This window comes from Orcinus orca, chromosome 1 (assembly GCF_937001465.1).
Source record: "Orcinus orca chromosome 1, mOrcOrc1.1, whole genome shotgun sequence".
Taxonomy (NCBI): domain Eukaryota; kingdom Metazoa; phylum Chordata; class Mammalia; order Artiodactyla; family Delphinidae; genus Orcinus; species Orcinus orca.
In genome coordinates, this window is record NC_064559.1 from 1,379,036 (window position 1) to 1,392,679 (window position 13,644).

Sequence of the window (13,644 nt, forward strand, 5' to 3'; positions counted from 1 at the left end):
ACCCTAAGCCAGTGGCTCAGTGGTTGTTTTTTTGACGTGCCTGCATCACAGGTATAAACAATCTGCGATGTTGAGCTAAACATACCTAAACTGCTGAGGATCTTTCAGGTTAATTTAAACCAACAGGGAATGATCCTGACTAGCAACAATAGAAGATTCTCTCCCAGCAGGAAGTGCATGGGGGCATCCCTTCTAGATCAGACATGCTTCAGAGACTGCTTCTGGAAGCGGTCGTCTTAATTGAATGTTTGTTTCTGAATGTTTGTTGCTCACAGATGTTTCTCACCAACACTGTTGAGCCTTTTGGTGGTTTCTAAAAGAGGCTATGTTAATCTCAGAACAAGGAGATACAACATATATGACGTGTAATCACACTATAATGATAAAAATAGACACATGCCATCATTATTGTCATGGACATTATCAACAACACAACACAATCACTGTAACTTATTGGGCACCTGTTATGCAGACAACATGTCTCTTGTCCATGGATTAGTGTAGTTAATCCTCACAAAGCTCTTAATAAGTAAGTACCAATAATATCCCCATTTTACAGATGAAGACACTGAGGAAGAGAAAAGTTAAGAATTTGCCTATGATCAGTTATCCATCTGTTCAGCCAGTGCACAAATTACACTGCCCAACTCCAAGATCAGGTGAGTACAATGGCCTGAGCACCATGCTTTACTGCTTCCCAAATATTTAGGAGCTAAAAGAAATCAAGTAGTGGACCTTAAAGAAAATCTTCCTCTACCTTCGTTCAACTCTTTTCGCTTTCATTTTGGTGGAGTCTGTGAGAGACTTAATGTATCATGTAGAATTATCAAGTTAAATGACTGCATTTTCCCCTTAATTGACCATTTTGAACTGAATTGCTTGGATTTATCAGATTTTTTGTAATGCAGTATTACCAGCCTCTTTCCCACCATCACTACACCTGAAAAATAAAATTCACACATATGACATTCTATCATGTGCTTATCCAGAATTAATGCACAAAGCTGCATAAGTAAAAATCTGTGGTTTATGCACAGTTTCTTCCAGGCCAGTTGCTGTGTCTCCCAGTCACCCTAGGGTCTGCAGTTAAGGACCTGCAAGTCTAGAGAAACTGAGAGAGACGTGTTGGCTTGGCCAATAGATCTTGAGCACCTATAAAGTGCAAGGAGCTGGATCACTGTGGTGGACTTGTCGGGGATTTAAAAATAATAAGACAGCCTAGGAGACAGGCTTTGACACCACTGACAAAAAAACACTTCAATTACCAGGCAGTGAGAAAAGGAGGGCCGTGGGTAGAGGAACATGTCAGCAGGGTGTGCTGCGCGTGGCCCATCTTCAAGTCTCAGTTGAATTCTACTGTTCAAATGTGGGCCACTTGTGGGAAATTCTGTACCATGAGGGTTTTTCTTAATGTTTAAAAAGTCTTACACAAAGATGAATAGGAGACATAGCAGGTGGCAAATCAGAAAGTTGTGTCTTGTAAACAGGGGGAGGTCAATCCAACCTCCAAATCCCAAAATATGTCAATATCCCATAATAGAGAATCACTATCAGGGAACTTGCTGTTTGTTTATTAGTGGCAGCATGGCATAAAATCAGGATAATTCAGCGTTTAAAATCCCTTTGTTTGAATTTATAACTAGTATAAATACTTCTAAGATTATATACATTTAAATTTTTTCTGCAACAAGTTAGACAGGATCACAAATTCACATGATGCTCAAAAGAACACTCAGAAATATTTAATGAAAATCTTCATTCTAGTGATGAGGAAACTCTAGCTCAAATAAGAAGCAAAAAACCATACTCAAGCAAACAAATCTGTAAAAGAGTTATAATCAGAAATATCCAGTTGTCCTACCTCCTAATTTTGTGATCCATCTGCTTCACCATCAGTCAAAAAATCTGATTCTTCGAATAAAGAACTTTGGCTTGGCTTTATAGAGTAAGATTAAAAAAAAAGAAAAAACCAAACACTTAGGCAAAGGAACAAACAGCCAAAATTAAGTAAATCTGGGATTTTTTTTAAACCAGCGTTGTCTGCATTGTTATTTTGGGCTCAGAGCGATAGCTTGATGCCAAATTTAAATGGAAAGCATTATCTACTCCATATTTATAAATCTTTAGATTCTGCATGTGTCATGAAAAATGTAAGTAAATTTTATAATAGTAAGGTGTGTGGGATTAATTTGTATTCTATGTTGAAAAGCTCCACGGTAGGCAATTAATTCATGAAACACCAGTGATTGCTGCCTTAAGGGCTACATTGCTAGATAAAATTACAGACCTCAAATCTTATTATTACACTGGTATCTATTTTTTGTGTGGTCTAGGGAATATATAATCTTAAATTGAATATTTACCTAATCAGTAGGCTAAGGGTATCTTCTGGGTTCTGCCCCCTTCGACTCTAGAACACATTGTCTAGTTGTGAATATTAATATGCTGCTTATATAGTTGGGTACTACTGCTTACTGTTTTCACTTCATGGCACACTTATTAAATGATACTTGTATGCTATACTAGAATAAACTAGAAGGGATCTAAATGGAGCTTGGTAAAAATTGTATAGCCTTTATATTAAACAATGATAAAGTAAAACAACTAATATAAATAAAAATTTAAAATAACAAGCCATAATAAAGTATAAAGTATTGGGGAAGATATCAAATACTTAATTTACATAATTTTCAAGTAATGCTTTTCAGGATTTTTAATGAGAAACTTGTAGTTGCTTCCACAAACATAAGTGTTTTTTGGTTTTTTTGTTTGTTTGTTTTGTTTCATTTACCAGATCTTACTCTTGAAGTTGTGACTGTAATTCTAATCAATGTTTTAATAACATCTCTCTATTTTTGATCATCACATTAGACAAGAAAATTTTAATCATTTTTACGATCATTCAAAATTTTTCAAGCCAGTGTTTTTAAAAGAATCTAGTTTCTTCTTTCTTTGGCACACAAAAACTCATTGCAGTATCATCTGATGATGTGTATGAGACTGATTTCGTTCCAAGTTGGTGGTTGCTTTTATAAGGTATGTCCCAATAATGATGGTAGAAGGCACAGACTGTGGTAGAGCCTTCACATCCACTAGGCGGTCATATCATCTTTACATGAAGACAGAGATGGGCGGGTAACCACCTAAACGCACACTGACAAGGTCTCCTGGGACTCCCGCCCCTGACCTGCTGTATCTTTGCTCTGGATCATTAGTTCTTGTGGCAATCCTAGCAATCTCTTGTTCACCATGAGCATTGGCATACTCGCCGCTGGCTGTTGCACAAGTTGATGCCCACTGGTTGAATGGCGAGAGAACTTTGATGCACCCATGGGTGTGGCATTTCTCACTGGGTCTGCCATCCGAGACCACTTTTGACCTTTTGTCTGACTCACTCTCTCGGGTAACCTTCCTGGGAGACCCTAGAGAGGCTATTTGTGGCTGAATGTGAATAGTTCCAGGGTTCTGGGTAACCCAGGCTGTACCAGGCAGCCCCAAGGGTTGAGGGGATCATTATCTCATGTCCCACTTACAAACATTAGATTCAGAACTGTATACCTAAGCAGACTGCTTGGTACCCTCTGATTCTGGTATGTGATTTAAAACAGCCTTGAAGAACTTTGAAAGTAATATAAAAAATGGCAAACTTCTCTATTTTACCCTTTCTTTACCTAGACTAAACGTGCAGCCTCACAGGAGCTGAGAACATATTTATTCTTTATCTTTTACTTAAGACACTCAGCAGGAAGGTAACACACTTTGAATGAAAAAGGACAATTCAAGTTAGGTTGGTGCTTTGCCTAAGCCAGAAAGGTTTAGGGAGCGAAATTGAGGATGAAGAACAAAAGAGACAAGCTTTTTTCTTTTCTTTTTTTTAACCTCTGACGGTTTGACTTAATTCTATTATTTGAATGATTTTGAATTGATTTGGACACACCCACATTTAAATATAAGTTCAAAAATGCATTCTAAAGTCAAATGGAAAGTAATTTGTGTGGTCTTGTTATGAAAATAATTGTTTTATTCTCTGTATACTCCAGTCTCCACTCATTTGTTCATACTTGTATTCATCTAGTTAAACATCGTTCATATATTCACAAAATATTTGTTACTGTGGATACTATACCTGGTATTGATCTAGGTGCCGAGCTGGAAAGGTGAAAAAGTCATTATCATTACCTTGGAGGGTCTCCCAGTCTTGAGGGGAGTCATAGAGGTTACCACATAATTATTGTACAGTTGGACAAGTATCATTATAGTCTTATGAACAGAATATCAGGAGAAAAATATTTTATTTAGTCTTATTATGTATTTGAGTATTCACCTGCCCAAGACAGAAATCTATCTAATAGAGTTTGTGCTTTTAAGGACATAATCCAACATGATATTTTTTATTTGCTGAGACCTTTTCTCCATGAAGTGAATTAGGAGCCCAGGCTTCTTCTATGTCCTGACTCTATTTCCTAGGGCCTCAAAGCCTTTGGAATGTAGTTGGAAGACAGAGGAGAAAAGGGTGTAGAGGCTCTGCTCTTAATCACTCCATCCCAGAAGTGACATTCATTACCTTTGCTCACATTCCATTGACAGGGTATACATGCAGGAGGTGCTGGGTCCTGCAGCCCCGGCAAGTTAACATCTAGCAAAAGTTTTACACAGAGGAAGGCTAGGAGCTCTTTGCTGAATTGCTCACATTCTCTGGACAAAAGTAAGGAAGTCTGTGGCTGTTTATCCCCTTCTCAAATATATGCTTCATTTTTTTCCATCTCTCTAACTCTAATCATGGGCAGCAATATTTCTTCAATATTTTATCCACTCACACTGTCCAGGGAGGTTTCTTCGGCACAACAAGCAAGGCACGCTGGGTTTATTTTTATAGCACATTTCCCACAGTCGTATCAGATAAATGCATTACATCTCACCAGGTGACTGCTGAATAATCTCACAACTGTGGCTTCCATGTGAAAGGCAGAGATGATTAGCTTCCAAGGTGTTTGTGGGCCAGAATTGCTCTGCTTCCCTTAACTAGGTAGGTTAGTACCTGTTCGAGTTCTTTGAGCTTTGTATACTGTTCCCTTGATTCACAGGAAGAAATCATAGACTTAATAGTCTGGTTGTGAGGATTAAATGAGATATTTTATATAAATTGCTAAGCATGGCTTTAGGCACATATAGAAAGCAATCCATAATTGAGGCTCTTGTCATTGCTAATTAAGGATAGGATATTAAGCGAAAATGGAAATGTCCTTTTTGTGGAGGAGGATGATATACTGAAACATTTAAACGTATTATTTCCTGTAACTAATTTCTAATGAGATTTCAATGTGTGCTTGCTGTCTGATTCCCCAAGAGAATGGATTTTCTCCCTCACCTTATCACATAGATATTGCCTGAATAAGGTCCTAATACCTGTAACTGAATTCACTTTTAGGATTGCACTATCCTTTAAGAGGCAGCAAAATATATTAATAAAGAGTGTTAGTTCTAAACTCAGATTTCAAGTTCTAGCTGGGTTACTTATCAGCTGTGTGACCTTGATCAACCTGTTTCTGAATCTGTGAATGTTAGCCAGTGATATTCCTTTCTAGGGACATTATGCTGGGAATGAGATGATTTATATAAAACACTTAGCAGAGAAGATGGCATAGAGCAAGTACCTAATACATGTTACTTTAATCATGATGATTACACAGAATATTGGGATTGGGGTCAGATGACCTGAGTTTGTATCTGTGTTCTGTTGCTTTTAATCTTACTGAGCCTCGGTCTCCTCATCCATAAAATGGGGCTAATAATATTCTCTTCACACGGTTGTTATGGTGATTTTAACGTATGTGAAAATTCATAGAATCTTGCCTAGAACCTGTAAAATATTAAATACGTGTTAAAATTATTTTCTTTTATTTGCGGTATCTGTGGCCCTAGGCAAGTCGATCTGCCTCTCATATTGGTTATGCCTCCTACTTGGCCTGTTATAGTTAACATCAAAAAAAAAAAAAAAAACAGGGTTTCCCTGGTGGCGCAGTGGTTGAGAGTCTGCCTGCCGATGCAGGGGACACGGGTTCGTGCCCCGGTCCGGGAAGATCCCACATGCCGTGGAGCGGCTGGGCCCGTGAGCCATGGCCGCTGAGCCTGTGCATCCGGAGCCTGTGCTCCACAACGGGAGAGGTCACGACAGTGAGAGGCCCGCGTACCGCAAAAAAAAAAAAAAAAAAAAAAAAAAAAAAACCAAGAAAACAAACCCTCAAGCAACTCTAAAAATAGTACTATATCTAACATTATTATTTAAGAAGAGGATGGCATTCTGTTCCTGAAGGATTTGGCCATTGGAATTGTGGAGGAAGACCATCTTGGGATTTGTGTGGTGACAATTTCTTAAATGCATGGTATAGCATGGGTTGCTTTCATCACACAGTAGGGAAATACTAATATCTATAATTTTATAATCCCTAACCCAGATTAACTTTAAAGCCATTAGTAAAGACGAATTCCATTTTGATATTTAGTACCCTGCTAGAGTATCTCTCACTACAGAAGTTTAAAATAAGCATAAAAATAAATCCAGAAACAGATAAAACTAGCCTGTGCTGCGGAACACCATATTCCCAGGCAGTCCAATCTGAGGTCCACAGTCAAAAAAGATTTTAATCTATGAACTATGTCTACAGTGGGTGTTGATGGGAAACAATGAGAAATTGACACCTTTTTACCCTCCCTCTGTCCTGAGGTGGTTTCTAATTCAGGTTCGATCATTACAGCATTATAGAGAAGCCCTGCTATGCTAATATTTTTCTTAGACTTTGAACAAACTCAGACACCATAAGATTGTTTTTTTTTAACAAGGAGGGAAACCTGAGAGCTTTCTGTGGTATCTCTCTTGTACTCCTCCTGTTCTCCTATGTGGATGCCCTTCTCTATCTTATATCACTTCCCCAGTTCAAGAATCCTTCAAGAGTAGCCTCAAAGCCCATCTCTTCTTTGCAAAGTTACTTGTTCCATATTGCTTACATAGATCTCTCTCTTCCAACCCCCTTGAAACACTGTTCTTATCTTTCAGTTGAGTGTTGAATCACAGAATTTCTATCATATTATTTAAGTATTATTTAAGTAGCACAGGGAGAGGCTAATCCTTGAAATCAGGAAATAATTATATCTTAAATTATAATTTACAGCTCCGTGGCAGTGAACACAGTGGCTAAATAAAGTTTAATTAAAATGGTATGCAATGAGGGCCATACAAAAATGCCGTTAAGAATAACATCGTTTGCATAAAACTGAATATCTAAAAACAGCTAGATAACTATTTAACTTTCCAATTGTATGTATAGATAAAGCACAAGGATTTGCCCCTTAGGATTTTATTTTCCATGGTAGGTCATTTCAGATGCTTTAAGTGACCCTACAGGCATCTTTTTAAGATTACCTTTGGACCCTGGTTTTTCATCTTGGGACTGCCGCCATGTACAATCCTAAAATGTTCCATAAAGGCTCAATCTTGCTTTTATTTCATGAGCCGTTTCCATTTAGTTAAAATTAAACTCTCAGCTACAGGACTATCTCCGAGGACTCAAAGCTTTCCCTTCTCAGTTAAAGCGTCTAACCTGCTAGCTTCCTGAGGGCAGTGAGCTCAGAGTGAAGCTGAATGACAGTGAAACCCCAAAGTGACGTGACATCGCTTCATTCCAGAATGGGTGTTCCCTGACGGCTGCATCTAACATATGCACAAAATCTCCCTCTCGATTTGCACTTCCAACACCATTCCTAAAATGTAAGCATTGTTCTTTGGTGTCTCACAGGTAGCATAAATTAAATGGGATAGTTTTTATATTGTGTTCCACCTCCATGTAGATTTTTCTTTACTGGTTTCTACATGTGTCTCAAGTTAAAGCACTGTTTCCTAACTATCTCACTCCCTCTCCTGTTTACCCTCCTGTCCCTCACTTGCATACCAGAGCACAGTAAGCAGACACCTTTCCTAGTATCCACCATTGATCCATCCCCTATTGCCCTGTCCTCATAGGACCTGATTTGATAGGAAAAGATGTTCATTCTCAGATATTTACCAGCATGAGTGAGACTACCAATGCTTCATCCTTTCATTCACTGTGTTAGGTTTGTAAGAGACACTTAATCTCTTTTGGCGCCCAGCTGGAAATCCATAGGGAGAGAAGGAGCAAACAGGTATGCTGCTAATTATAAAATAGGTTGTTATGATGGGACACAGAACAGGGAATGAGAGCTCACCTGGTTGGAAGAAGGTGATCAGGGGTTTGACTTTTTAATAACTTTATTGAGGTACAATTTACACACAATACATTGTTCATATTTAAAGTATACTAAATACTGTGAGTTTTAATATATGCATAGACCCACAAACCCAGCATCCCAATCAAAATACCAAATATGTTATAATTCCCAGTGTTTTCTTGTGCAGCTTTGCAATGCTTTCTTCTCTCTATGCTTTACTCACTATATATTAGTTTACATTTTCTAGAATTTTATAAAAATGGCATTATGCTTTTTTTTCTTGGTCTGGGTTATTTTACTCAGCATAATAATTTTGAGATTCATTCATGTCATTGAACATATCAATAGCTTACTCCATTTATTCATTTACTTATTTATGGATGAATAGTATTCCACTACAAGAATATACCACAGTTTAACTTTGCACTTCCTGATGGGCATTAGGGTTGTTTCCCGTCTTGTCTTTTATAACTAAATCTGTTAGGAATATTTGTCTACAAGTCTTTGTGTGGATGATATACTTTCATTTCCTCTTGGTAAAAATTTAGAAGTGGCCTTGCTGGGACATACTATCAGGACTTCTGACTGATGGAACAGCATAAGAGGTTGGAATACACACAGTAATGAATCTTTGAAGGAAGAGAGTTGGGGCACCTTTTGGTCCCTTCCCAGGAGATGAGTATATAGTTCAAAGGTACCTTAAATTTGCCAAGTTTTGAGTCTCAATTCTCGACCTTCTTTTTCAAATGTGGTCCTTTGTCAGTATTCCTTTGTTCAGTAAATTGTACCACCATCTGTGAAGTAAATAATGGCTGCACATAACTAATCAATAATCAGCCATTTTGTCCATATTTTCAAATGTGTTGGTATAAAGCTACCACGGTATTATTTTGTAATTAAAAAAAAATTCTCTCTGTTTTATAGCTAGTCCCATCACTATCATATTTGCCAAGTATTGCTTATTTTATTGGTCTTTCTAAAGGAAAAGCTTTTGGTTTTATTTGTCAAGTTTACTGCTTTTCTTCTCGATTTTTGACTTTTCTCTTGATTAATTTTGTCCTTCCACTCTTTGGGATTTACCTTGTTCTTTTTCTATGTCTACTGTCCATTTCCTGTAGCTTCAAGAGCCATTTTCAACAACTCAACGAGCTCTGCCGGCTGTGTCATGGCCACTTCGTCATATGCCATTAAAACTTAATCTCATACACTGGGTGAAGACTCAGCAGTCTTATTTTGCTTTCACAATTGTTCTATGGCCTTGGATTCTTCTTCTTCTCCTAAATTAGCACTATCATCATGGAAAATTCTACTGGGCCTAGAATTCTAGTCTTGCCTTTCCTGCAGTTTCATAATAAAAGAAAAATTTCCACACTGTTTTTGATGTTGATCGAAAATTTAGCAACACTTCTTTGCACTATATTCAAATCCCAAAATATAAGCAAGCCTTCATGCACACAGGCTCATTGAAATGTCATAATTTCAAACTGTGTATGACATTGAACAATGACCTTTCCAAATACTCCACACTCTTCCTAGGTGTTCAGACTTTTTCATTCCTACAACATCTTTTACACATGGTCGATTTGTGTCATAAGTTCTTCCTCACTCCCACTTCTGAGTATATATCCAAAGGAAACTTATCATTATTTGAAGATATCTGTACTCCCATGTTCATTGTAGCATTATTCACAAGAGCCAGAGTATGGAAACAACCTAAGTGTCCATAGTAGATTAATGGATAAAGGAAATATGGTATATATATACAATGGAATATTATTCAACCTTAAAAAAGAAGAAAATCCTATCATTTAAGTCAACATGGATAAAACTGGAGGACACTATGCTAAGTGAAATAAGACAAAGACAAATAGTGCATGATGTCACTTATAATGTGGACTCTAAAAAAATAATGAAATAAATCAAGTCTTCCCTCCCTGTACATTTTCCTCAGCAGAATCTAGCAGCCTCTACTATGAGTCTTATCTTTTTTTTTTTATTGTTTGTACCAGATCACAACCCCAGGGAACCTATGTATTTACCAATGTATATCTAGATTATAGTTTACCATTGTTCTTTTTCTTTGCAATTCATTCCATCCACTTCTGGCATCAGAACCTCATTTTTCCTTTGGAGAAGTCCTTGTGATTCAGGTAGGCTGTGTGTCTCCTCCCTAGGCTGTGTGACTTGGGGCTGGCTAGACACATTGTTTTATATATACTCTATATGTCTTAAGTACTTATTTCTCTGTTTTCCATCATTTTCCCTCCAAATTTTAGTGTAGTTATTTTTAATTGACATTTGTAATCCTTTTTTTTGTTTGACTAAGGTACTGTTCAACCGATCTTCTGAGTGCTTAATTTAAGCATTTTTAATTCTAGAAGTTTCTTTTGGTTGCATTTCACAGATAATTTTTGCTTAAATTGTACATGTTGTCCTTTTTTTAATACATTAATCATAATTTTAAATAATAGTTTCATTGAGATATAATTTACTTTCCATATTATTTAACGTGTACAATTTAATGTGTTATGCATCTACCACCACAATCAATTTTAGAACTTTCATCCACCCCCCAAAAGAAAAAGAATCTATTATAGGTCACTCACTCCCCCATTTCTCCAAACCCTAGGCAGCCACTAATATACTTTGTCTCTACAGATTTGTCTAGACTGGACATTGCATACAAATGGAATCATACAATTACTTAGCATGTTTTCAAGGTTCATCCATGTTGTAGCATGCATCAGTACTTGATTTCCTTTTATGGCTGAATAATATTCCATGGTGTAGATATTACTAGGTTTCATTTATCCATTCACAGTAAATGGCCATTTGGGGTATTTCCACTTTGGGGCTCTTATGAATAATGCTGCTGTGGTTGGATTTACGTGCAAGTTTTGTATGCAGGTCTAGATTTGTTTTTTAAATTGACAGACTATTTCGGAGCAGTTTGTGGTTTACAGAAAAATTAAGTAGAAAGGACAGAATTCTCATACCTCCTTACCTCTCTACCCAGTTTCCCCTATTATTAACATCTTACATTAACGTAATACATTTGTTATAGTTAATGAACCAATATTGATACATTATTACTAACTAATGTCCATGGTTTACTTTAGACTTCACTCTTTGTTTTGTACATTATATGATTTTTGACAAATGTGCAATAACCTGTATCCACCATTACAGAACCATACACAGGAGTTTCTCTGCCTTTAAAATTCCGGGCTTCACCCATCCTTTTCTCCCTCCCCACAACCTCTGGCAACCACTGATCTTTTGACTGTCTCCACACTTTTGCCTTTTCCTAAATTTCATATAGCTGCAATCATATAATATGCATGTAGCCTTTGCAGATTGGCTTTTTTTCACTTAGCAATATGCATTTAAGCTTCTTCCATGTCTTTTCATGGCTACATAGCCTTTTCTCTTTATTGCTGAATGCTATTCCTTTGTACCGATATACCATAGTTTGTTTATCCATTCACCTATTGAAAAACATCTTGGTTGATTTCAAGTTTCGGCAATTATGAAAGAAAATGTTATAAACATCCATGTGCAGGTTTTTATGTGGATGTAACTTTTCAGTTCCAATGGGTAAATACCAAATAGCATGATTACTAGATCACTGTATGGTAAAAGTATGTTTAGTTTTGTAAGAAACTGCCAAGTATCCTCCTAGTAACAAATGAGAATCCCAGTTGTTCTGCATCATCAACAACTTTGGTATTTCAGTATTTGGATTTTAGACATTTGAATAGGTGTGTAGTGGTATCTCATTGTTCTAATTTAAAATTCCCTGATTACATGGAAGTGTAGCATCTTTTCATACGCTTATTTGCCGTGTGTCTATTTTCTTTGTTTAATCATAGTTGTTTTTTAACCAAAGCCTACTAACTCTTGTCCTCCTGTGTCTATTTATATTGTCCTTTTTCCTTCTTTTTTTTTTTGAGCTTTTGATCATTTAGTCTTTTTCCTGGTATGTCCAATTATTTTTATTTTAAAATTGGGCTTAACTTATTTTAGGAAACTATAAAGATATCCACATTCAGGATGTTGTTATCGTTCCCTTGAAAAGATTTCCTTTTGCCCATGGCAGACAGTTACTATAGGGACTGGAAACCTTAGTCCATTCTCAGTTTGAGCTCATTCAAAGCCGTTTTTCACTCTGTGTGACGGTTGCTCTATTTCTGTTTTGTCCTTCCTCTACGGGTGTTGCCCTTTGGGATTACCATGTGAACGTTTAGATTCTCCCTATTCCCAACTACCCTTGTATTTGTTAGGCTTTAAATGTAATGGTTCCCCCAGCCCTGTGAGACTAAGGATACGTGTAGCTTGTCATTCCATTAGTTGTTGCCTTCAGCTTGAGCTCTTGCCGTTTGGCTTCTGTGGTTAGAGTCTTCTGAACTCCTTGGCTTTTCAGCTCCTAGGCTGTATGAGTTGAATCAGCAAATGCCCCAAGGAGAAAAGCTGCACCAAATGTCAAGCTTGCGTCTGTGTTTCCCTTCTCGCCAGAACTTGGCCCACATGTCTCAGTGTCTCTCTAACATTCGGATGCTGGCGAAGAGATGTTTTCTTACTTTATCCGGGTTTTCTAAAATTTCTTTAGACTTCACCTGATCTTATGTTATTATTGAAGTATCATCTCATTTATCCCTAGGAAGAAAATTTACAATTTTATGTTTTATTATTTTATTTTCTATATTACCTCAGTTTCTGTAGAGACCTTTTACCTGATTCTTCAGTCTAGTTCCTGTGTTACCAGTAAGATGGAAATAGGTGGGGGCTAAGAATATTGGGGGGAAAATCACTGATGAATGATATGTCTCGCTCTTTTTGTTTTTCCTCTCCTTATTTACTCTGGCAGCCTACATTTGCCCTTCTTGATTTAACCCAGTTGCCCAAATAAGCAACCCACTCTGGCAAAGACCTGACTTTACTCTCATAAATGTCTGCGTGTTAGGATTAGCTAGATGATGAACACCATGCCAAAGTTCTTTGTGTGACCAGTCAGAACGGCCATCATTAAAAAATCTACAAACACTAAATGCTGGAGAGGGTGTGGAGAAAAGGGAACCCTCTTGCACTGTTGGTGGGAATGTACATTGATACAGCCACTATGGAGTACAGTATGGAGGTTCCCTAAAAAACTAAAAATAAAACTACCGTATGATCCAGCAATCCCACTACTGGGCATATACCCTAAAAAAACCATAATTCAAAAAGAGACATGTACCACCATGTTCATTGCAGCACTATTTACAATCGCCAGGACATGGAAGCAACCTAAGTGTCCATCGACAGATTAATGATAAAGAAGATGTGGCACATATATACAATGGAATATTACTCAGCCATAAAAAGAAATGAAATTGAGTTATTTGCAGTGAGGTGGATGGA

General features: G+C 37.2%; 1 protein-coding gene across 1 annotated transcript in view; it reads left to right on the forward strand.

Moving 5' to 3' along the window:
- The window catches only part of LOC125964774 (metabotropic glutamate receptor 7-like), a 775,781-nt gene that overhangs the window by 78,043 nt on the left and 684,094 nt on the right, over nt 1-13,644 (forward strand). The window contains exon 4 of the mRNA XM_049711358.1: nt 560-659. Within this exon, the coding sequence (XP_049567315.1) occupies nt 560-659 (100 nt within the window). The remainder of the gene's footprint in view (nt 1-559; nt 660-13,644) is intronic.